Source organism: Corvus kubaryi, unplaced genomic scaffold (genome assembly GCF_017639235.1).
Source record: "Corvus kubaryi isolate FWS band 111438036 unplaced genomic scaffold, C.kubaryi_AGA036_p1.0 74, whole genome shotgun sequence".
Lineage (NCBI taxonomy): Eukaryota > Metazoa > Chordata > Aves > Passeriformes > Corvidae > Corvus > Corvus kubaryi.
Genome location: NW_024582061.1, coordinates 17,400,833 through 17,426,290, shown reverse-complemented (window position 1 = coordinate 17,426,290; position 25,458 = coordinate 17,400,833). Strand labels below are relative to the sequence as shown.

The 25,458-nt window shown below is 48.2% G+C and overlaps 1 protein-coding gene across 2 annotated transcripts; it reads right to left on the bottom strand.

Annotated features, from left to right (window-relative positions):
• Positions 1–438: 438 nt before the first annotated feature.
• Positions 439–25,452, bottom strand: SREBF2 (sterol regulatory element binding transcription factor 2). 2 transcript variants are annotated; one of them, XM_042050489.1, is made up of 19 exons: positions 25,277–25,452; positions 20,588–20,974; positions 19,490–19,671; positions 18,204–18,344; positions 16,211–16,432; positions 14,980–15,094; positions 14,606–14,787; positions 13,633–13,825; positions 12,503–12,684; positions 11,553–11,826; positions 11,046–11,215; positions 10,658–10,826; positions 9,974–10,094; positions 8,353–8,462; positions 6,942–7,074; positions 6,265–6,433; positions 4,909–5,094; positions 3,901–4,012; positions 439–3,282 (listed from the first exon to the last, which is right to left on the bottom strand). In XM_042050489.1, the coding sequence occupies exons 1-19, from the start codon at positions 25,383–25,385 to the stop codon at positions 3,062–3,064; spliced, it is 3,378 nt and encodes a 1,125-aa protein (XP_041906423.1). In that variant the 5' UTR covers positions 25,386–25,452; the 3' UTR covers positions 439–3,061. The 2 variants fall into 2 exon arrangements, with proteins under 2 accessions (XP_041906423.1, XP_041906424.1); XM_042050490.1 differs by having other exon boundaries at positions 25,304–25,452.
• Positions 25,453–25,458: the final 6 nt, after the last annotated feature.

Here is a 25,458-nt window from a genome sequence, read left to right as displayed (position 1 = left end):
ACAAAAAACACATTGCCTCTGTCTGAAGTTTAATGGTTCTGACAGAGTTTTACCAGGGGGAGCAGAGAAACAAAGAGATGGAGCAAAAGGACATTGTTCTAAAGCAAGGTCAGGTAACAGCCTTCCTTCCATAGAGAAGCTCCTAAAAATTGCAGGCTTCTGGCCCAGCTCCACCTTCCTTGGCTCTGCTCAAGCCATCATCCTCTTGAGTTGCTTCCAGAGGAGCATGGAGACACCACACTTGCTCCACCAAGGGACTGTCTTTCATCGCAAGCCGTGCAGTTCTGTTCTCCAGGTTATCTGGACAAAGGACTGACACAGCTTCCCAAGGCACCGGGGAGGTTTTATGGCTCTAAAGGACTTTTCAAGCTCACCTCTGCTTAGAAGCAGCTGCTGGGTGGGACGAACAGAGCTAAGAGAAAGAGGGCAGGTGGGAGGTGGTGGTAACATTCGTCTTTATTAGGTAACAGATGCTGAGGAGCCCTGGAACAGGGTTTTCAGACAGCAGATACGTTCCCTGGGGAACCTCCCCATCACCAGTTGCATCTCATATCACAAAGCATCCCTACTCTGAACTCCATGTGGATAAATAGACTTTTCTCACATAATCCATAAAACAATTTCCTCCCAACCACAAACCAAAAAGTTACAGTATATACACACACATATAAAAAAAGTTGTAGGGACAGATGGACAGCAAATTTTTGAACAGTGTAGAAAAAACAGGGCAAAGATCCCTCGCTCTGGAGGGGGCAGAGACATACCAGCCATGCTAGGACCCTCGGTGGCTCATGCTATTCATTACCTGGGTTTCAGCCCAACAGCCTCTCCCAGCTCCTGGCCCAGCCAGTATTCCCTGCCGCCCAGGCCCCAGGGCTCAGACTACCATTAGTGACAGAGTGAAACCTCAGCATCACTGCTTTCCCAAAGCCTTACCTCCCATTTTACTAAAGCACAGAACTTCCCACGTGCTGCATGCAGACCTAGAGAAATGCAAAATAACTCAGAGGTTGCCACAGGCAAGGAGTTTCTGTATTTTAGGAAAAAAACCCCATGACAATGAAAACAGCATGAGAGCCACAGAAGATGAAAAAAGAGGCAATCTACCCCCCAAAACAGGATCACTGATAAGCTAGGGAACTTGGGAATGGGCAATCAAAATGTGTGCAAACTCAAGAGCTGTTCTGCACACTTAGGGTACTTGCTCAAAGCCAAAGTTGGTGCCACTAGAGCATCCCCTACACTGATCAGACACTCTTGAGAGCAACCTCTTCCCCTCAAACAATGAGCTCCTCCTCCAACCACCGACTCTGGGAAGCAAGGGACACCCCTGCCAGTAGGACAAGAAGCTCAGGCTACCAGCCACTGCAGCTGGGTGTCCACCAGCTATTCCCCAAATAAAGTGGGGGAGGGAGGTAAACACCTTCTGGTCCCCATGCTTTTGTCCACAGCTACAGACCACAATCACTGGGAACAGGCTTTGCTGGGAGATGAGTTTCTCCTGGTCCCAGTTTCCATCTTCTTGAAGCCAGGCAACTCCAGGACTAGTGTTACCTGTGTTCAATTACTGTAGCACATGAAATGATCCTCCCAAATGCCAAAAGACCCTATGTAAAGAGAAACCACAAGCCCCTATCTTTCTCCTCTCATTTTGAAGGAGCTCATGCCTCTCTGCTGGATACACGTAAAAGCTTCTTGCAAAACAGTCCAAGTTTGCAGGAGTTGGGCAGCACAGGCTTGATTGGGACAGGATGGGTTTGGATGGCTGCCTGTATCTAAATGCTTCGAGCTGCCAACATGGAGAACATGCTGGCTGTACACACTGCTGAAACAGCGATGCCCACTTGGCAAAGGTTTCCACATATGCACATGTGAGAGGGCAACCACTCTTCACTTCTTTGGAGAGATGCAACAGGAAAGGCAGAGGGAAAGAGGGCAAACCGTTCCCTCCCTGTCCCAAATCCACCTCCCACTCCTGGAAAGTCATGGGCAATTCAACACCTGCAAGTCAAACTGCTCAGAATAGCAATGGTAACAAAGCTGGGAGACTTGCACCCTGAACCAGTGCCTCCCAGATCCTGCAGGAGCTGTGGAGCAGTTGGAGAAGGTAAGGAGAAACACCTGAAGACAAGTTCTGGGACAGGAAGGTGAGTAAAATAAAAAAACCTGTTTCTAAAAATTGTTTCTGCATCAACAAAAAGGCACCAGAGAAGCATTCACCCTTCATGCCAAGTGCAGGGCACAGCATGTCCACCTCTGCTGCCACCCAGCACCAGATGACCCAGGATGCCAAGGTCTTCTATCAGGCTCTGCTTGTTGCAGGCTGCTACAAACCCACCCCCTGCTGAAAACTGGAGGCAGCTATCACAGGAAAAGACGCATGAAGCAGAAGGGAAGGGAAATCTGCTGCATTGTTCCCCATGTTTTTGTAAAGCCACAAACACTCCTATAAAAAAACCTGTATAAAAACTGTAGAGAAATTTTCTGGGCAGTACTGGCCCCAAGTGATACTCCCAGAGCACCTAGGTAAGTTGGGTCTAGGGGGCTTCAGTTTCCTGACACACAACTCAAGGAAAGCTGGTGCCTTCCCCTTTCTTTTGGGAACAGGCCCCAGCAGCCCCATGGAACAAGGCTTGAACAGATCCTCTGCCCTCCCCAGAGATTTCTTTCTGCAGAGGTGTTTGGAAAGAGAACAAAATACCCCTGAGGACAGACACGGGATGCGCCACTTCTCTGTGGCGTGGGCTTGTGGGCTTTTCTCCCAAGCAGGGACAGGTGATTAGTGTCGGGGCAGCACTTCTCAACAGCCCCAGGCATAGTGACAAAAACCACAATTAGACAGATTCCTGCTGCAGTGCCTGAGAACAACCAAGGAGGCTAGTAAAGCTAAACCTGGGGCAAGTTTAGAAAAAAATCAAACCCAAACCCCTCCCTCCCTCTCCCACCCCATCATGATCCCACCAGCACAGCCCTAACCTAGCACTTTTTCTAAGCTCCAGAAGGGAAGTCCAGGCTGACGCTCAACCAGGCTGTCTTTGCACAAAGGGACCCCATGCCAGTGTTAGGAGGCAGCGATGGCCGTGCCCCCACTGAGCTTGACGATCATCTGCTGGCAGTCGTTGCAGGAGCGCTTGTCCCCCACTTTCTCCAGGGTGCGGGCGGCCTCGGCCAGCAGCACCGCTCGCTGGCCCGGCGAGGACAGGAAGGACAGGGGGAGATGGCGACAGGCCAACAGGATGGCTGTGGCTCGCTCCCTTTGGCCCGGCAGTGTGTCCAGTTCACCTATGGGCAAAGAGGAAAGAGAAAAACTCAAAATAGAGCTACCACCTGCATGAGAAAATCCCACCACACGGGCCCTCAACTGCCACCACCAAGCACAGGCTTCTCTGGCTGGCATCCCCTGGCTGAGCGAAGAGCAGGGGGGCACCCTGAAGGCCTTTAGGCTAGCAGAGAGCACTGAGCTAGAGTCAGGTAGGAACTGTCAGTCCTGTCTTCTACAGAGACAGTTCCTTTCAGTTCACTTCCTAGGGCTCATCCCAACATTGGCATGCACATTTGCCAATTCCCTTACATCCTTCATCTTTTGGCTCTTCCCTTTAGAATTCCCAGCTCCTGCCTTTGCACTGACTGCTCCAAACCCCAGACTGCCAAGTTTTGTGCACGTGTAGCTTCATGAAGGAAAATGTTTTCCAGCCTGTTCGCCGACACCTCCAGCCCAGGGCTGGCAGCCCACGTTAGCTGGCTTGTAGAGAACATGGCAGAAGCATTGTTTGAGCCACAGGCTGATGGCAGCTCAATAACAAAACACAGCAGAAGACACTGCAGGTTGTATCTATGCCCCCACACCTTGCCCAAGGGCTGCCCCCTCCCAGCCCCACAGGCCTGGGCCCCAGGACTGACCCTGTTTGCTGCTCTGGGGCGTGCGCCGCCTCAAGCTGTGCTCCAGCAGCTGGTGGGTGCGGGTAGGGCTGGCACCCGCCATCAGGCGCACCGTGGCCTCGTGGAGGAAGACCTGGAAGGGAAGGCAGGATAGAAGATGAGAGGTGGGCTGGCACAGGGACGACGCTGCGGCTGAACTTCTGTCATCCCTCAGCCACCGCATTTCAAGAGCGGAGCACTGACACCTTGACAAAAACAGAGACCCCATTTCCACGCTCCTCCCTCATCTCTCCACCTGTCTCTGGAGAATTTGCAGGTCAGGGCAACCATGAGGAGGGGGAAAAAAAAAATTGACACCTAACTGTGAGTGGCCTGGAAAGAGGGAGGATTGAGAGCAGGAAACAAGGTAGGAAAACTGGAGAACAAACTTTGGCGCTGTGGTCCAGACAGGATTCTCAACCTAGGCTGCTAGTGCAGTGCTTTGATAACAGCACCAAACTTTAAAATCCAGAATTTGGACAATACCAGGACAACTCTCGTGTCCAAGTATTAGACTATACTTCCTCTACAGAGGCTTATAACTAGATAACTGAACAGAAGGGGGAAAATGTCCAAAAAAGCATCCAGGGATCTACAGATGCAGAAGGCTTCTGACCCTCCAGCTAATCAGCAGAGCCAGCACGGCTGCAGAAGCTTTCTTCCACACTCCCCAGAGGAACAGACCCAGTCTGAAGCCACCTTCATAGACAGGATGCCATGGTATTTGGCAATACAGATGTGCTGATGGTTTTCTATGCAAAAGCTAAAGTGGGTACTTCCCCACATGCACTGAACTCCCACAGGAGCCTCCCTCATCACCCAGCAACAGAAAGTATGGAAGCCGGTAGTGGAAGACCATCCCACCCCAAGTGTCCAAACCACTCAAGCCCACATACACCCTATGTTTCCAAGGGCAGCAGCTTCCCATAACCCCCAGGAAGGGCTATAGGTAAGCTGGAGGTGGATTGGGCCAGGGAGGTGAGCCATCACCTTGCGGTAGGCGGGTCTGAAGCTGTGGGCCAGCTTGCGCAGGCTGCCGAGGTCGCGCTGGAAGCCCGTCAGCTCGGGGGCCGAGGCGTGGTAGGTCTCACCCAGCGCCTGGCTGGCGTTCGCCTGCTTCTGCCACAGGCTGGTGCGGAGGGAGAGCAGCAAGTCACAGGCCAGCAGCTGGATCATCTGCAAGAGCCAAGGTGCCCAGGCACACACGCTTAGTAACACACAGCATTGGGCACAAAATGAGCTCCATGGCTGCTGGCACGGCCCTTGGGAAGGCAGCCACAGCACCTCCTGCCTACCTGGGGCCTCCCCTGCCCTCCCCGCTGTGTCACCCCCCACAATGCACTGAAGGGAGCAGGCCTTTGCGTTTCGCCCAAGTGGCATCTCTCAACCAAGAGGTCAAGAAAACATGTGCCAAGGGCACATTGCATCAATGTTACATGCCCTTGCCAGCGCCTTTCACTGGGATCAATGCTAACAAATTCAAACTGATCCCACGGACACACAGCCTTCTGCAAAGGCTTTCCTGCCCAAACGGTGACGCTAACTAGTGGAAAACAGCAAAGACAGCCTTGCTACCTGCATAGAAAAAAGAGGCAGTCTTGGCACAGCCGACAGCAGCTGCCAAACCCCTTTTCCCCATCTACTGCTGCCCCCTAGCACCGCTCCCGGCTCTGGGAGGGCTCTCTGCCTGTGCTGCTGAACAGAGAGTGCCTCTGTACTGCACTGCAGAAACATTGCACAGTCACTGCCACAACATGCAATGCAACTACAATGCACTACAGCTGCTACCCAGCAACGACGAGAGGGACCAGAACCACGTCCCATATGCCATGGAGGGAAGCTCCAGCTTTATGTAATCCTGGAAAGAAGAGAAACAAGCCCCACACAAACTCAGGAGTAGCACAGCATAGTCACACTTCTGTGTCAGAGGATTCAAACACTCATGAGAGTGGCCTGAAACAGAGCAGGCTCAACTTAGTGACGTCCTGTTTTACAGGTATCACCAACTTGACCTGGAGGAGAGAGATGGATACTTTCCATCTATGCAGGACCAAATTCAAACTGGTCAAAGCACCAGGAAGGGGTGACAGCTACTGGCACAAGAGGAATGAGAGCTGAGACTGTGCCTGGGGAGATGACACCATACTTGTGGCTCTGCTCCCTCATACAGAAGAAACAGAACAATGGCAATGCCCTTTGCAGGATAGGGAAGAAGTCTCCCCTCTACCCCCATGACACACAGAGTGAATGGAGAATGCAGCTACAACAGGGAAGTGACACACCTGCAGCAAGACCAACCTTACAACCAAGACAGACCACGTGTTATCCTGGGCTTATAATGCTTACATTGTTGAGGACAGTGCTGGATGTGCCACTGCTCATGTTGAGGCTGTTCCACAGGTGACTGCTGGCCCTCTCACAGTGACCCAGGGAGCTCTGCTGTCCATCTGCCTTCCCAGACAGAGAGGCCTGCATGGCTTTACACATGTAGAAGGTGGCTTTCACCAGGGCATTCCTGAAACAGAAAGCAGGCTGCTTTCAAGCAATACCATGTCATGCTGCCACAACATCAGCTTTCACTCTACCATCTTCAAGAGATACCATCATTCCTTAGACAGAAAAAAACCAGCAATTGTTCCTCACCTACACAGACTGCACAGAGGAATGAGAGGAAGCTGGCAAAGATTCTTGAGTGCAAAAGAACAGAGATAGTGACACCATCCTTTCCACCACCATGTGAATTTTGCTTGATTTTGGAACGTGGGAGACTGTGCAATTAGAACAAAGCCAAAAGACATCCCAAAAGAAGCAACTACGACCGTGACTTCCAGTCCACAGCTTTACTATCAGTTTGCAAGCCTTGACCTACACATGAACTGCTGAGCACACTGGCACTAGCAGAGCACAAGAGACATGCAGCTCCAGAGCACAGGTAGGTGTGACCCTACAGGACAGCATTAGGGGAAGGAGTCACCCCTGTTTAGAAGGAGCAGGAGGTTGAAAAGTGTATGAGGCCTACGCACTCGGACATCTCCAAGGATTTTGGCATGCGCTCCACTTCTGCAAAATGTGACCTCACAGCTGCATCATCCCCTCTGAGCCAAGCAATTGCCATAGCCACGGCTGCTGACCACCACCGGCACACCACGTCGGGACCTGCAAAACAGAACCATCAGCTGCAGCCCAGGAGAGCACACCTGGCTCCCTCACACTGGGAGAAGAGGACAGGTATCGCGGGCCCTTGCCAGCGCCTTCTGCTGGGATTGATGCTAATGAGCCCAAACTGATCCCACGGGAACTCAGCCATCCATGTGAACGCTGAAATGTGCTGCAAGAACACAAAGGAACTTGGCAGCATGCAAACACCCTACATCTGACTGCAAGCAGAGTTTTGGATGGCATATTTGTATCTTGTCAATGAGAACTTACCCTACCAACTTGTCTAGAAACTGTTGACTTCCTTCCTGTCAATGATCTCCACTCACCCCCCCAAAATAACAACTCCACTCATACATACACTCATGATTGGCACTAATCACCATCAAGACAGTCCATCAGGTTCCCTATATAATTTCCTTCATTATTTAACATCCCCTCAAAAACTTCCCAAAGCCTACTTAGGGCCAAAAGACTTATGCTCTGCTACTCTAACCTGCCTTTCAATTCCATGACAATATTGACCTGAACACAGACTTCTCTTTAAAAAAAATAATTATTTAGTTTTCCTTTTATGTTTGCTCTATACATTTTAGGTACAGCACAGTTAGCCTGTGTCTAAAGCTCCACCAGCATCCCAGTGAGCTGCCAGGTGCTGTCTGTACCAACACCAAGCAAGACAAATAGTCCAGCAGCCTGCTACCAACCCAGCCCAGATGAGCCCATGGCTCAGAGGGATTCTGCAGCCCTTGTTGTCCCACTAGATATACACCAAGGGACCAAAACAAGCACCTCCCCATATATGCCCAGAGCAGAGGCTGCAGGTCTCTGGAGATTGAGGAATATATCTCACAGCTACTGTGAAAGTGGGGGCCACCCAGTTCAATAGGTAATTAAGTGGAAAAAAACCCTTCCTGTACTTCAACTGTAATGCTGCTATGTTTGTTTATATGCTCCACCCTTCCTCTTGCTTTGCATTGCCAGGAGCAAGCTCTCAGGTGAGGGCACAGGGTTCAGATTGGAAATAAAATGTTGCCCAACAATACAAATAGCAGCAATCCCAGCTGGGCACTCAGCATTACAACACAGAGCCAAATTTACAAGCCTTCTTAATCACTCTCTTCCAGTCTGATCGGTGGTACCACACTGGCATGCAATCAGGCCTCACTCCAAGGACTGGATTTATCCTTGACTGGAGTTTGAGAGGTGGTAGGGAGCGGGAATTTGTATTGGCAGTAGATCCTGCAGCTGAAAGAGCTTCAGGTCTGCCAGACTTACCCAGGGCAGACTTGAGTAGAGAATTGCTGGCAAAAGGTGGGGCTCCACTTCCCATCGAGTCCAAGAATGAGTTGAGCAATTTCAGGTACTCCATGGCACCCGAGAATTCACTGAAACAAGAAGCAAGGCAGACCTTTGCTATGCTGTCAAACAGAAGATACCAAGGCACTACTCGTTCACAAGTCATCTTTAAACAGTGCTGACCCATTAAGCCCACAGAGAGTTCAAGCTCTTCAAGTAACACAACACTGCTGGACTGAAGAGACCACCCCAAGAGTAAAGTGCAGAGCGATGCTCCAAAAGGAGCAGCCTCACATCTCCCCTTTCATGACCACCAGCACAGAACTAGATTTAACCTCAAGTCTCACCTCAAACACAGACATATGTTACAAGTTGTTTACAGGCTCCTTTTCAATCACTGCCTCCAAAAGAGGCTGAACTACACTTCTCTGATTATTTGCATATATGCAAATACATATGAATGGAAGTGATAGCATGTTCACAGCACTGGTCAGAGAAAATAGCATATGCAGCAATGACCTAATTTACTGGGACATGCTACAGATGAAGATCTTGAGCTCCCACCCCTAGAAGGGGACAAAAAAGTTTGCTATTTTACTAAAGCTAGTCCTTCCCATGAGGAAACAGGACTCCCACTAGTATAGTGACAATCCATCTCCCTTATTTAAATCCTGCTACCTTCTCTCATCAACAGAAGCATCTGATCACAAGCAATTAAACCAAACTGCTGCTCCTTCTCTGCTAGGAAACAAGACATGAGATTAGAAAAAAACCCAAAGCTAAGGGTACAGTATTTTCCTTACACAGGTAGGGAAACTGGGTTATCTTCCTATCTGAGGCTTTTACCCACACTTTCTGCAGACAGGATCCTTATAGAGCTTACCATATATGTATGTAACATTTGCCTGGCACCAGAAAATCTGGAGATCAGCTAGAAACAGTGCTGAATTACTAGCAAAGGCTGGGGTTCTGCTTCCTGTGGAGTCCAGGAGAAAGCTGGACATGGTTCAGTACAAAAAGGTACTGTTTTCCACCTATTTTCCCCTTTCATTTGGTCGAAGAGCTTAGAGACAATGACAATTTCATCCAACATCATCTTTCCTCCTCTTGCCACACGTCTGTTTGATTCTTTACTGCCGGTAAATGTTGCACTGCAGTCAGAAGAACACTCATGCACAAAGCAGCAAGCTGCTGGGTTCACTCTCTGACATGCCAGACCTTCACACTCTGAAAGCCCTGGACATACGTCCCAGTCTATAGCAGAGGTAGGTGCATGCTAATTTTAGTGCTCCTGAACATTAAATTTTATCTCAGCAGTGAAAGTGCCTTCCATTCAGTTGAGGAATCAACCAGTATTACCCCAGCTAACACCAGAAATCCCCACCACACCCAGGTTCACCTTTGACTTAAGAGGTTTTATACAAAGAGGCAGAGCTTGCTCTGCTAATAAACTGTGGTGGTCAGACTAACATAGTTATTCCAAGCCTTTAACAAGGACTAACCACTCAGTTTGCCCCACAGCACTCAGTCAGTGGTTACAAGCTCTGCCTCAGAGTCTGCTGCTGTGGCCAGCAGTGCCCAGTGGGACACACATACTCACCACGACTCCTCCTCCTCTTGTCCCGCTACCTCTTTCCTAGTCTGAGGCTTCACAAGTGAATCCACCGCTCGCTCTAGCAGGTTCTCACAGAATGCCTGATGGACTTGTGCAATGGGATCCGCTAGAGGAGAAGGATAAACAAAACCATTTAACTTGCATATCCTTGTAGAAACCTCCCAAGACACCCAGAAAGAAGAATTAAAATGTAGGAAAGAGCATGAGGAAGAATAGTAGAGGGAAGATCTTGAGGAACTAATGCAATGATTTATAAAGACTAAGTTTTTAGGTCTTTTTCATCCTTTTAATCCACTTATAAAGCTGCAGCCTTTGGCCAAAGATCCCTCTGGCACTTCAGCCTCTCAGCAAAACAGTGAGGACACTGCTCTGCAGAGGATAAACCTTAGTCACCCCAAAGTCACTCCCCAGACACTCAGGGCCACCTCTGGGCTGTGTTCGAGCAGATAAAGCGATGAGCAGTATGACACAGCGCAGGATACAAAGGGAGGCAAGCCAGACCCTGCAGGCTGAGGAGACACCTCAGCTCCTTGTGCCCTCTCACCCATCAGAACCACAAGCAGGTTGGGCAGAAAAGAACAAGCTCTCAGACATGACACCCACTTTTGTCCTAGACAAGACCGGAGAGACTGCCAGGCTCAAAGTGCTGGGATGCCACACACATCTCACCAGGATTCCTTTGCGTGCAGTACAGGCTCTCCTTCGCAGCAGACTTCACTGTCCAGCTTCGCTCCACAAAAAACTTCTGTCCCAGGGGATGGCACAGCCAACGCAACGAGTCAGGAATGGCACTTCGCTCTGAGCTGCACAGGCTTTGAGCCTGACTTAGAAAGTAGCTCTGGTGAAAGGAGAGGACAAGATTGAGAACAGTATCTAGGGAAAGAGCAGCACCACCAAGGACAAAGGTCGTATCATGATTACAGCTCGTATCATAATTGCAGGTCATATTATAATTGTAGTGCTAGCAGCTGCCCTCTCCAAGATACAGCAGTGCCAGCTTCCAGGCTTTCCTAGATCTCTGCTTCAGGGTGTGATCGGGGAAGATAAGACAACTCACCGCTAGGAAGCCAAGCTTGCCTCCACAGCGGGTTTTCAAGCCAACTGCAGCCGTCAGGTGGATTTCTGCCATTGTGCTGGGTGGGATTTTTTCTTCTGCACACTCGGCCAGATTCACAGCACACAATGCCATGTGCAAGCCTGAGTAAGCTGAGCTGGAGGGAAGTTTACCTGTACCAGGAGGAGAAGGAAAAGTGTTAATTTTTAATCAGTAGTACCAGCTACTAAATACTACCATAATTTGCAGGGCTTCTTTCCTAAAGAAACAACGAAAACCTGTTGACATGAGAAGCTTACACTGCAGTTGTTTCAGCTGTTCTTACAGAGTTCTTTTATTACATGAACCTGTTGTGTTTTAATACGTGGTCCCAGAATTTGTCAGGCTAATTTCTAACACAGCCCTCCCAGAGGAGAGAGGCTGTAGTGCTCTCCCTGTATGTTCCAGGGTCAGCTCCGAGTCTCCTCATTTGGGAAAACCAGACAGCAGATCTGCCACCTCTGCTCCCACCTGTTATGTGGAGCTGATGGAGCTTGTGATACGCTAGGGCTGCATCCCGAGCGCTGGTCTTGGCCTCATCCTCGAATCCTGCAGTGGCCTCCCTAGCCCGCCACTGATGAGAAGTCCTCTTCAGCAACCACCGCACCAGTGCCAGCTTCTGCAGGCTGTAGCGGATCACGTTCCAGGACAGGCTGCAGGCCAAATCCAGGCGGGAAGCTGGCAGTGCTCGTCCGAGTACCAACAGGCAAGTCTGCAGGTTTGACGCAGCTGCAGCAAAATCACCCTGCAAATAACACAATGAAAGGTTCAGCAACAAAAATCACTATCAGACACACTTTGGGACCTCCTTGGCACTGAGAAGACGAACTCACTTGCAAGTCTGGACAAGATCTTTGGCAGAGGGACATCAACACAGAAACTGAAAACATAACAGCAGTTTACACTGGCTTGAAATCTGGCCCTACACATATTTTCCACACGTGGTTCTGATCCTGCACTGCCTGTGAGATACAGCAGCACTAAGTAAAAAGAGCTCCCTGCCTTGTCAAACACCATGGAAATTTCAGGGTCCCCATATCAAAAGCCAAATGCTTCCTCAGCAATAAAGAGGACTTCCAAGAGGCTGGAGGACAGCAGACGGACAGACAGAGCAGAGGCCAGATTCTGGACAAAACCCAAGATGTTGCTGCCAAAAATTGATACAAGATGCAGTAGCTAGGAACAAGGACAGAAGTTAGGAGCCTCTTCCACTGCTTCCATGCCTCACTAACTTAGGCTGAGGAGGACAGCAATCTGCTCAGAACAATCTGCTGGCAACAGCTTCTCTGAAATCAGACAGGATGACCCACTCAAGGAATACCATGCTCTTGCAAGTGCCAAGCCACTGCCTCGTTGGGAAACATTTACCCACAATCCCACCTAAAAGATGCATTTGATGCAAAACACCAAGTCAACTTTACCCGTGCCAAATCCAGGTCCGCTTGCTTGCGGTGCCTCCAGAAGGTGACCGAGGACCTCGAGTGCAGCCGGGTCACCGGCTCTCCGTGCACAAGGAGCTTTATGAACACGCTCAGTACAATCACTCCATTCACAAGCCACAGGATTAGGGTGGGCATCATCCAACCGAACCAACCAGCTGCATCTACAATGGATATCCCAAAAGGGAAAGTTAAATTTTAACCTGGACACCAAAAGCTTGGCAACATGATGAGCACAGACCCCGAAGGATGTCTGGCTATGCATGCCACATGTTTAATCAGCTTTTGCAAAGACTGCAGTTCAATCAGGAAACACATATACCAACACCTCTTCATCCAAACTCAACCCTCAACATTCCCAACTAAATGATTATTTTTACAAGACTGATGTATAAAAAAAATGAATCAGCACTTCATTTTCCAGGAGTTGTCTTCTGATTTTTCTGTAAAACACACCCACAGGTACTCAATACTCCAGTATCATTTTCTGATCTTAGTTAAATTTACAAAGCAACACTGAGGAACCATACTTACCAGTCAGGGAAACAACTGCATGCCTACAGCATCCCCCACCCTCTCCTAAGCTGTATTTTTAACTATGAATTTTATGGAATGAGTGTATCAACAAGCCAGTTGCAAGACTCCATAGCAATGGTGTAGTAATACTTTATTATTAAGTCACAAAAATCAGTTACCTTAAAAACAAATACAAAGTGTGAACATGCCTCAAAGTTTGGTAAAGACAGGAGGACGCCCCTTATCCTGAACTACTTTTCAAGGGTCTACGCCAAAAGCCCAGGCTGCTGGACTACAAATCAGTGCTGCCTCAACCTCAGCACTCTGAGCCATGGCTGGTTTTATGCAAGAAGAACACTGGATGTGAACTGGAGCCATGTCCAAGCTGGCTCTCCTTCCACGCCCTGCCCTGCATTACTGCCCCTCCCCACCCACTAAACAAAGGTCATACAACTCCCTGAACACACAAACCCATCCTACTGAACCACACCGAGCGTCCACCTCGTGACCGGCAGCCGTCGCAGCTGCAGGTGGCTTTCAGGGAGACCACGTAAGGCTGGACACCTTCCATGGCCCAAATCATCCTAGTTCTTTACCTGACTCAATTGTCAGCACGTTCCTGCCAGAGCCATGGCGCACCAGGCTGTCGGACTCGGGGGTTCCTCGAGCGTCCAGGAGGGATGTCAGTGGATTGAAGGAGAGGCAGAGGAATGTGAGAGCACAGAGGAGTATTCGAGAGCGATCCACCATACCAAGTGCCACAGGAGGAGAGTCGGGCTCATCTTTAACCTTCAGGGGAATAGGAATGGAGAGAAAAAGGAGAAAAAACCCAATGCTTACCATTCTGGAGCACAAAAAATGTTTATGCCAAGAAAGGGGTAGGGAAGAAGGAGAAACAGAACATGTATAAATTTGCTTTTGAGCTCTAGATGAGCAAGAACTCCAGTAAAGCTTTTCCTAGCTTAGTAAGATAAGGCTGAAATATTTGAATGCCTTCAACTTCCTTCTGTGTCCAGTCATTTCAGGTGTTAACTGTATTCCTGGGTTAGGCTAGGATTAACCTTTGCTGCCCTTACTCTTTTGAGGATCTCCCACAATACCCACTTCTGTGATATCCACAAAACAAACCCGTAAGCCAAAGACAGCTAACAGCTTTTTGTTACTCTGATTACTTATGGTCTCATTAACCACAACTGATGTCATCATCCATTTCCAAGTTCTCCTGCTTTACTCCCTGGACATACATATCCTGGAAAGCCATGGGCTCCCTTGGGTCATGAACGTGCACTGTAAGTCCACAGAGACTGTACAGGGGCTGAAGGATAAGCACAGTTCTTTCAGCAGCTAAGGTACAGCTCAGGTAATACAGCTCAGGAAATAGTCTCAATAATTTAAAGAAAGGTAAGACACACACATGCACCTTCCTCATCCTTACAAAGGCTCTCTAAGCCCTCCAGACCTGCTTGCCAGATGTCTGCTGGTTCCACTCTTGAGACTAAGAATTTAAATTCTGGCTCTTACATATTCTGAAGGAGATACCTTGAATTAGGCAATTAAAGTCACACATACCTTTGCATCATCAAGGAGCGGGCTTCCTGGCTCTGAATCAATGGAATAGGGGGAGAAGCCAGCCTGGGATCCTGAATCAGAAGCTGGAGGAGACATCAGCAGCACGTTCTGGTTGAAGTCATCTATCTTCAGATCCACATCATTGTCAACCAGACTGCTCAGGTCAATGCCCTTCAACAGCTCTGCAAAAATCAGAGTGCATTATGTACATCTTTCTCCACCCTGACTCCTGACAGTAGCTCTCAGATTGGCTCTGTAATTGGAGTAAGACTGGTCACTGTTGACAGAACCTCTGTCAAGGATAAGAAACGGCAAGATACATCCTACATTCATGCTGACTGCCTCCCCTCTGCTGCAGAGCCTCCACAACTTACTGTTTTTTTGGTTAGCCAGCTTCAGAACCATGTTCTCCTGCCTCAGCTTATGGTTAGCCTGCTGCAGGTATTTAATGTAGTCAATGGCTTTTCTCAGGACTCCAGACTTGTGCATCTGTAAGGAATTAAAATGTACAAAAAGTGGTTTATATTAAGAGTATCAAAGGGTGACCCCTGTTTTTAGGAATACCACAACCCTTTGTATCAGGTGGTGACAGAAAAGGGTATAAAGGACCTCTCAGCAGCTGCAAAGGAACCAATAGCAGGGCGTGCTCTGTGGGCAAGGTATCAGACAAAGATCACAAGGACTGAGGCCTCTCAAAGACCTTATAAAAACAGTACAATGGAAACAGATTAACATCCAAATTACAATGGAGTTCACACTTAAGTTTCAGCCAGAAATAGTCCTTTGAAAGTACCATAGTTTGTAAATGAAGTGGATCAGTTCTGGGATAGAACAAGCTGCTGTCTGATCACCACTTAATTCTGAGATAAGTAGTTCCCTCCTTGCCTCATTCGCCTGGCCATCTCCATGCAAATCCTTGCTTCCAGCAGCAGTGGGCAAGTTTATCTTCCAAACATAAGCCAAAAGTACTATGAAGCCACTGCACATTACCGATGTTTTCAAAAAGCAAGCTTCCACTTCCAGCAATAGGAGGTGACTTCACTAGTGCACTTATTTGTGCAGCAGCCACAGAAGGTATCAAGAATACTACTGCCTGCTCCACCAGCATGAGGTAAAGCGAGTAGGAACAAAGCCTGAATATGTGGTGCAAGAAAGCTTCCAATATTTGAGCATGCAAGAGTTTTTACAGCTCAATAGCTAAAGGAAATTAATTGGTAAGCTCTGTAAACCCTCATCCTTACTGCAGTCCCATGGAAAAGGAAACTTAATTGAAGCAAGATCTGGTTTGGCAGAGTTATGAAAACATCCACTTGGATATTCTACCTAGAGAGCCTATTTTAAGTTAGACCTAATGTAAGAATGAATGCATAAGGCATAGCTTATTTTCAAGAAGCAGTACCACTAGCATAGTAAAAGTAATATTTTACAGATGACCCTTCCTGAATACGATTATCAAGCACAAGTGATTCTCACCAGTCTTAGCCCAATACACATGTGCATGCTACTAACAGCTACGTGTACCCAAATGTTTCATTTGGTAGCGCAATGAGCACCTGAAAACAAAGTATTTATGGCACCCCATTTGCATTTATTCCCCATCTTTACCTTGGCATCTGTCCCCATGACAAGGTCCTTCAGCTCAATGATTTTGTCATTTATGGACGACCGGTAGCGCTTTTCAATGATGTTATGAGTTGTTCTCCTCTCTCCTTCTTTAGGTGGTTCAGGTTGCTTGACACCCCCAGGAACTTGTTTGATAGGCACCTTTTCTTGTCCCACCATCACAGGCATAGTGGTCAAAATGGTCCCATTGCTCCCAACGAGGGTCTACAAAGACCACATGTAACAAGTATCAAGAGCTATCAGCCAATTTAGGTAAGGTTTATGATGGCAAAAAGAAAAAGGAGTAAATAAAAGAATCAGGAAAAGTTGGTACAGCTCAGGAAAGATGTGAGATGCCAAATTCCTTCCATCTTTCTTAGCTGGCACAAGCATTGGCACAGCAACACAGGAAAATCTGTCACTCTGGCTCCCACACTGGTCACTGTGGAATAAGAACATCTCTTGTTCTCCAAGCACATCAACACTTCTGCCAACACTACGCTCTGTTCATCCACCTAAATAGAGAAAGGGACTGAGGCTCCTCCTTGTTCCTACAATCCTTACACTCCAAGTGTCCAAATCCACCTTTTCTTTGGACAAATAGTCATCAAAACAGCAACAGCCCACACTACTTCCAACTAGTAATGACAATGCTAGAAAGGATCCAACTATGAAAAAAACAACCTTTGGCTTGAGGAATGCAGTTGATTTGAAATTGATTAAATGAAGAAAAAAAAAAATCCATAAGCTATAAAAATGCCTTAATATGAGGAACTAAGACTAATGAGTGATATACAGCAGTGTGAAAAGCTCAAACTTGGACATCTAGATGTAGGACAGACCATCTACAGCAAACTAAAGCAGTATGTACTCAGAGATAAAATATGATGAATCCCATCAGGACAGTCGCACAGAGGGGCTCCTAGGACACTTGTAGTGAAAGAAAGTTTAGACTGCTTAATCCAGCAAAGCAGGATTTAGAAAGGCACCTGTGTTCTCTGAAGTACACCAAGGATCAGGGAAGCAAGTAGCTATGGAGAGTAAGAGTTATTTCAGTCAAAAGACAAACATAATAATAACTAGCCTAGAGCAACTAGCTATGAGCAATTACAGGAACAATTTTCACTCTGAAATAGCCTTCTAACTGGGATACCAGAAATTAATTTAGTTTCACTTCAAGATGGAACTTGACAAATAAGTGAATTTAAGTCTTATACCTTTCCTTGGCTAACATCCACCAAATTTCAATGTGTTCAAACATGCCTCAGATAGACACAATCTCTTAAGCCTCAAGTTGTGTGAAAACATCATCTAAAAGCAAGCAGGTTAATTGAAGATTTTAGCCTGGCTGCTAATAAGCATTAAGAAGCATACCATGCTATTGCAAAAGAAGTCAAAATTTAGGTCCACACTTGCAAATTTATCTCCCCAAGTAAATATGTGTACAGAGATATCTGTTCAGAACATACAATATCATAATAAATGTTTCTTTGGGGGCATAAGTTTCTAAGAGTTGATTAGAAGTGGAGGCCATGAAGCACAACTGCCACCTCCAATGATTATAACAAATCCTCACTGCAAATGCCATCCAAAAAGCAGCTTAATCAGTTGTCACATTCAATATACTACTATTAGACACTACTAAAGGGGCAAAAGGAAGTTCCACAGCTACTCTGAGTCAGTTAGCTTTCAGTTTCAAGTTAAAAACTGGACTGAGTTTTTAGGTCATATTCCTCTCCTTGCAATACCAGAAAAAGGTAAACAGAAATGTGCCCTTGGTCTTTGCTTACTGGCCATGGGAGGCTGCCAAACAGTACAATCTGTGTGTTTAGCCTTGACAGAAATGGAGTATTATTCACCCTGGATGTGTGTAGAACAGCCCTCAAAACCCCTTCTTGTCTGCACTGCTGCAGAATACTAAAGCTCAGATCTCTTCTTTGCACTAATAGGAGAGAACATCAGTGAGGAGAGGGATAGAAGGACATCCATAGGGTACCTGCAGAGCTGTGGTCTGAATGGGAGCAGTGAGTGCTGTCAGCGCTGGGTTCTGTACTGCAGCCATAACAGGATTGCCATCTGTTTTCAGGGTTGTCAAGACCAGGGAATCCGTTTTTATGATCTGAGGTTGGACGAGAACCTAGGTTGAAAGGAGTTAGAGGTGAAGAGGAGAGCAGGCACGTATTTTCCTGATGATCTCAGGAGCCAGAGGTAAGCACTGACAGAGTTGTAATAGCTGTACAACTCAGTGGATGGCAAAAGAGCAGGGTGAGTATTTCTTTCACTTGCACCCTGCATCACCTGAATGCTTTCCATTGGCCCAAATGCAAACTCTAAGCAGGAGACAATTTGAACAGCACTGGAGGGAGTGGAGCAGAGGAGCCACCATGACAATGGTTTTCAAATCAGTCACCAGAAGCAAACAAGTAGGTAAAAACACAAAAGAGCTGATGGAAAAGCTGCTTTCTCCTCTCCAATTACACCTATAATTAGCTCTCTACATTAATTGTCTGAGTGTTCAGTCTAACACAGCTAGGACAGTCTGCTTTGGCAAACACCCATGGTAGCTTCTCCCTGAAATTTCACTGAAAAGATCTGTACCTTTAACATCAAGCAGACCAAAATCCACTGTAAGTTATTTTGCTCTTATTTCTTTCCAATACCTTGTTGACCCTCTGAGAACACCAGAGACGGCATAGTACAACTGAACCACAGCAACTCTGTCATACTGAGTCTCATAGACAAACGTTTTTATTCAATACAAAGATGCACAAGAGTGGGGAAAAAAAAAAATCACATGGTACTGTAACAGTAAAAATATTAAAAAAAACATGACAGAAGAATTGGAAGAACACATTCCAGTATCGACCAGTCCTTATAAGATGTGATAGAGGTGATGGACTTGCAAAAATGTAGGCAAAAGTCAAAGAGAGCCTGTTCTAGTAAAGTTTCCAACTGGGTTTGGTAGTACCAAGTTAAAAAATTATTTTAGACTACATTTAATTACCATTTCGGTGAAAACGGTTGCTGAGCATTGCTCAGAAGTCACATCACATCTCACAACAGGGCCTCTCATACATGACCTGCATGAAGTAAAATGCTTCTGGGACACAGGCTGGCTAGAAATACCTCTCAGGTTTGAAAACGTTTGTGCAAAAGCAATCCTAGCCAGGATCACCCGCCCTACAGCTTCACCACTTCTCCCCTGGCAAGTCAGGAGACCAGACCCACGAAAGCACTTTCTTGTTCTGCTGGATCCCTGCATCATTCCGCACTTTCACTTACGGGAACTTGCTGGACCTGTGGTGCAGCAACAGTCTGGACCGTGGCTGGCGTTAAGGTCTGGATGGTGCCGTTGGCAGCCTGCGTCAGCACTCGCTGGGCCTGCACGGTCTGCACCTGTTGCTGGATCGTAACCGGCTGAACTTGGGAGGATGTCACCAGGCTCTGGACTTGAGGCTGGAGAACTGAAGAGCAGAAGAGATGTCAGAAATGGTCGAGAGATGCAGGTCTCCCTCCTGGAGCCCGGAAATGCATCACTCCTTCCCAGAGCTTCTTAGTAGGCGGCATTCATCTAACACATCCCACATGTTGGGAACCTTCCAGCTGCTTTGGTGCCTTCTGCAAGAGGACACTGCACTTAGAATAGCAGCTTTCCAGGAAGAACAGAGGATCAGCTAAGAGAAAATAAAGCCAAAACCCTTTAGTCTGATAGAACAGGACTCACTATTTCAGTGGCATTATGCAGGACATCCAACCTGCATTTTCCCACTCCCCCTGGTCTTGGTGGACCATAGGATCCTGTCTGTCACGTAAAGAATCAACACCTACTAAAGAGGATCAAGTCATTCAGCATTCACAAAGGAAGATCCCATCACCACTAAATATCCCTACAGGTGTCTCTGCTCAGTGCAAGTACGGAGCTCCAAAGTTCAGTAAATGAAATGTGCCTTCATTCCAGACTGCCATGTCGGACAGACTGGATCCACCCAGTGCACCCATCAGTGGGAGAACAGGGTTGCCAACAGCAATCTTTCAAGACATACTTTTCTCAAGCCTCCCAAGAGCCATAGGGCAGAAGGCCAGGCCAGAGGAGAAGAGCAAGACAACAATTATGGTAAAAGGTCACACAAAACGACTAAAGATCTCATTTACAACAATTTCTCATGCTCCCCAACTCCAAATCCAGGCAGGTAGGAGAAGGGACACCCCACACGCAGCATCACAAGAAAAGGATCACCAGCCTGTCATGGCTGAGGATGCACTTGGAGTTTGAACACTGATGCCACTTACTGGAAGTGCACCAGGCACATCCACAGCCTGAGCACCCTGAAATCTCGAGTGCACCAGGCACACCTGTAGCCTGAGCAGCGCAAGCACTACCTTGGAAACTTGTGGCCGCGTTCTGGTAGATGACCGGCTGCTGGATAATCCTGGTCTGGGGAGCAGAGCTGAACGTCGGCGTGATCATGACGGCCTGCTGCTGGAGCTGAGGCTGCAGTGAGGGCCGCGGCTGCAGGACAGGGGCCGAGCGTGGAGGGGCTGGAGGCGTCGTCTGCGCTGCTTTGACCGGCAGGCTCTGGAGCTGGGGGGATGCAGGGGGTGGCGGGAAGGTTTGGAGCTGCACCTGGCTGTAGGGCCGCTGCAGCTGCGGCTCCAGGGTCCCACTGCTGCTGCCACTGCCGCTGCCACCCTGGAAGGTGCTGCACAAGGGATCCGAGAACAGATCTGGAAAGTCTCCTGCCTGGTTACTGACAAACTGCAGCATCTCTGTAAAACAGAAGAAAATTACTTCAACACTATTTCATTGCCTGCATACTTTGACACCCGCCACTTACATCAGGACTGGAATTACGGCGTGTGTGCACAGAAGGGAGCGCTGGGTCCTTCAAAACCTTCAGAGAACACATCACACCAGTTCAACACCTCCAGAGTGAGACCAAGAGGTGGCCAGCAGCACAGCACTGCTGCTGCTGTTCAGGGCAAAAAGTAAGACCCTCCTACACTTTTCCAGGCAACAAGATCCAAGCACAGACTAGAACTTAAAGCAGTCTCCAATATATACCTAAAGTATTAGAGTCTTGCTCCATCACTCCTTCAGTCTAACCCTTGCAGAAGGAAGAAACTAAGCACCTCCCCAATTCCAGTACTAACCATTCTCCCATCCAACTTTTGGGAGCTTTCAAGCCCCCTATCTGTACTGTGCCCCACTGAGTATCTGGAAAATGAAGAGACAAGATAAGAATTCATCTTAGCTTTTTTTTACTTACAAGCATAACAAATTTTGGGGAAAAACCACAGAAGGAAACACCACTTTATAAAACTGTACCAGAAGAAATCTATGCATGTGTTTAAAACATCAGAATAACTTTTTCTGCTGGTTTTCTGCCTGCAGTCACTGCACAACAGGTTCTCTCCATCCCACCTTCTCCAGGATTTTATCAGCCCACATCAAGTGGCTCCTACTGCAACACTATAGGCCTTCCCCAAGAGGGGAACATTTCACAACCAAGAGATCATTGCTCCTAAGAAGAGCTTCCTCTTCCCTCAATCTAATCCAATGTAATCCAATTAGGCACCTTAAGACACCTGAATACTTCCCCTGATCTGTGTACAGGCAGTGGCATGAGGAGTCAGACATTCTTCCCCGCCCCAGGATCTGCCCATGCTGCACTGGCTCTTCCATGGTTTTCTGAAAGTGCTATTTATTTTTTTCTGGAAATAGGAAAAGAGGGGACCCACAAACATAAGAGAACTTATAACGAAATAATAAATATGGGTTTAGGAAGCAAAAAATAGATTTCTGATTTATAGGAAAAAAAATGGCAAAGGGCTCCTTACACTAGGACCTTTCTCATTCACAAACCCCAAAGGATGTTGCTGCTGTCATTTATGAAGCAGGTTTGAAGCAGTGAACTTTTGACAAGAAGTTTCCATGGATTATGTCCCAGCAATAAGAGGGCTATTAATTTGCTCAGCTCTCTGAAATGCCACCCACACATTATCCAATTAATTTGTCTGACACTCCTTTGTCTGAAACAGAGCAAAGGGATGAATCCTCCTCCAAGCCTCTTGCTCCCTCAACACACATTTCAACATATTTCTGTGATACTACTACTCTTCCCTTCCAATAGCAATCCCTCCACACCCTGACACACATTTAAACACTGGCTGTGACCACTGCTCTCAAGAACTAGAGTCTATTGGAGGGAGAAGCCTGGGAGGAGATGTTCATCCACCTCCTGACCTGTTCATAACCTGACACTAAGTGGAGACGCACAGTTCCCCCAGCATGAGGCAGCAGCCACCCTTGGGGATCAGCTGGACCAAACCCTTGTCTCCACTTTTCACTAGAGGAATGAAAGATTTTTTTTTTTAATGCATTGCCTTAGTTGGCTTTCACAAAACACTAGCAGAGCAAGGAGGGTTGTTTCAAGATTAACATCTAGATGGGTATTAAACAGCTCTCCACATTCCAACTGACTGCAGCTAAGACCATCCCAAATAACCCTGAACACGATAAAATTAATAATCCAAACTATTTCCCAAACTCTTTGTTTGATAGCATTGCTATTTCATTATCAGACAGAACAACTGCAAGTAGAGAATAAACATAAATCAGATGAGATTTGCTCTGGAAGAGTAAATTCCAGCATAAGAACAAAATTTCAAGCGTGTTTTAAAGAATGTTGTGTTCAGTGCAGTAGATTTAATATAAAAAAAACTACTCCTGCTCTCACAAGTTAAATCACATCTTTAAGACAGACTTAACTCTGACTAAATGCAACAAGTCTAAAGTTTAATTTTGAAGAATTAAGACTGCCAGGGGATCAAACCCACCTTTTTTTAAGGGCCCAAGAGCTTTCCTAATAACAACACACAAAAAATTAAAAGCAAAAGAAACAGCCAACACCCAAAATATAAATCTCTGCCTTTTAAAACACCTTCACCTACCCAGAAATCAGAGTGTCTACACTCACTGTGAGAAACCTCAGGTGCTTCTGGAGGACCAGCCATCAGTGGTAAACCCAGTGTCACCAGAGCACCTGCACCCTCTGTGCTGGAGAGGTCTCAGGCCCTAAAGCAGAGTGACATTACGGCAGAAAAAAAATCCCGGCCCAACCCAAGGCTAAAAAACATCAACAAGGTATTACAAAACCAAAACTGAGCCCACCAAGGGCTTCTGTTGCTTTCATCATCCCAATACCTGGCAGAAAGGCAAGGGCTGGGCTTCAGCTGCCTCTCCCAGGTGGTGGCTCAGCTCTCCAGCACAGAGGCTGCTCTTCCTCACACTCCTGGAGATGCTCTGAGAAACACAAAGCAGTGAACAGCCCAGCCTCAGCAGAAACAACCTCTCTGTCCTGAACCCTGATGTGCTTTGGCCTCCAACTGACTTAAACCTCATGCTCCGATGTTTCCCAGCAGCGCCTTGCCAGCAGGAAGATGCCCATGGCTGGTGGAGGAGCTTGTGCCAGGGCAGGAGGCAGAGCCTTTGGGCTCAGCACTGGGGCCCCCTGGCCACCCTTGCGCCCTGTCTGGAAGTATGAACCCAGTGAGCACTGACATCGCTGAGAACATCCACCACAAAAAATCAAAATCCACGCAACAGGTAACGAGGAGCCCCTCAGTCTGACTGGGAGAGGAACACCCATGAGACAACTTAAAAACCAAATGAAAGTCCTTGCAAAATTTCAAACCCTGAGATTAATCCATGCTGGAGCACAAAAAAAAGCAGGATTGTCATACATCTTCCCCCTGCCTTCTCCAGGAAAATCCACCCCTGGAGCTGGGGAGGAAAGTGAAGCTCGTTTTCCTAAGTTACTCATCGCTCTGAATCACACCTCCCAGGGCACACCTCAGTTTGGAGCCATCGCTGGGTTCATCAATTCGTCTCAGTTTCCGTGTGGAACCTGAGAACTCATTACGTGGTGCTTAAACAACAGAGAACAGCACCTTCAATGGGCACTATCAAACTTTATGAGCAATAACTAAGCCAAATGCACTCTCACAGGGTACATTCTTCTTTTATGACAAAAGAAAAAAAAGGAGTATAAATTTGGCCCCAAGCTACATGGCAAATCAGTGTCAATTAGAAATCTAAAAGTACTGGTATAATTTTATCTCCCAGCTGCTAAACAAGGATATTTTGGACACCCCCAAAACTGAGCTCTTTTTGGGATTACAGCCTGCAGAGCAGTGACCTAAGGCAGGAGCTCATCTCCACCAGCCTACAGCACGGACCACACCGAGAAACGTCATTTTAAATGGGGTTTTCAGGAGCTGCTTCGTGTCGCCAAAAATATACATAAAATAGGCGTCACACGCAGGCGCTTCATTTTGCTGCACTTCGGTGGAAAACAGGGGTTTTCTCACAGATCTCAGCTGTGCCAGCGATGCAGTAAAGTTTTAGGATGACACGGAAAACGGGAAATTTAAGCAGTTAGAGCTGTTTCGATGCAGGATGGCTTAGAGGCTCGGCCTCCCACAGGCACTAGTGGCGGCACAGCTTCAGCCATCGTTCAGCACCTACTTTAAGGGAGCCACGAGGGAACGCGAGGGAAACGTGGGCAGTGTGGCTTGCCCCGCGAGTCTGCGGCAGGAGTAGGGGCACACGGTCATCACTTTCCCCGACCCCGTCCCAGGCCGGCCACCAGTGGGAGGGTGGGCTCGGCGGCTCGGACCCCCACATCCCCACCGCCTTCCTGCGGCTACGGCCTCGACACCAGGCGTGGGGCAGCCCCACGAAAGTCGCTCAGAAGCGCTCCCCTAGCAGGGGAGACACGCGTGGCCGCTCGCTAGGCAAGCGCTGCCCGGAGGGACGTGCTCCGTCCCCCGCCTGTACGCAGCCGGGACTGGGGATCCCCGCTCCCCCCCCGCGCCCGTGGAAGCCCGTACCGCGTGGGAAGCGCGCCCACCCTGCGCTCCCACTCCGCACTCGGGGAACACTCCAGAATCACGATCCAAGGACCACCCACCCACGCCTCCTACCCCAGCAGCCGCGGGCCTGCGCGGGGAGACCCGAGCGCTCCCCCCCCACGCGTGAGGAGCCCACGCGCGCCGCCTCCACCCTACCGCCCCGCTCCTTCCCGCGGCGCCCACCGTCGATGTCGCCCAGGGTGAGCTCGTCGCCCAGCTCGGTCAGGGTCTCCATGCTCTCGGCGGCCAGCTCGCCGCCCTCCATCACGCAGGGCCCGCCGCCGACCCGGGCGCTCAAGCGGACGCCGCTGCCGCTGCCGGCGGGCGCCGCCGACCCC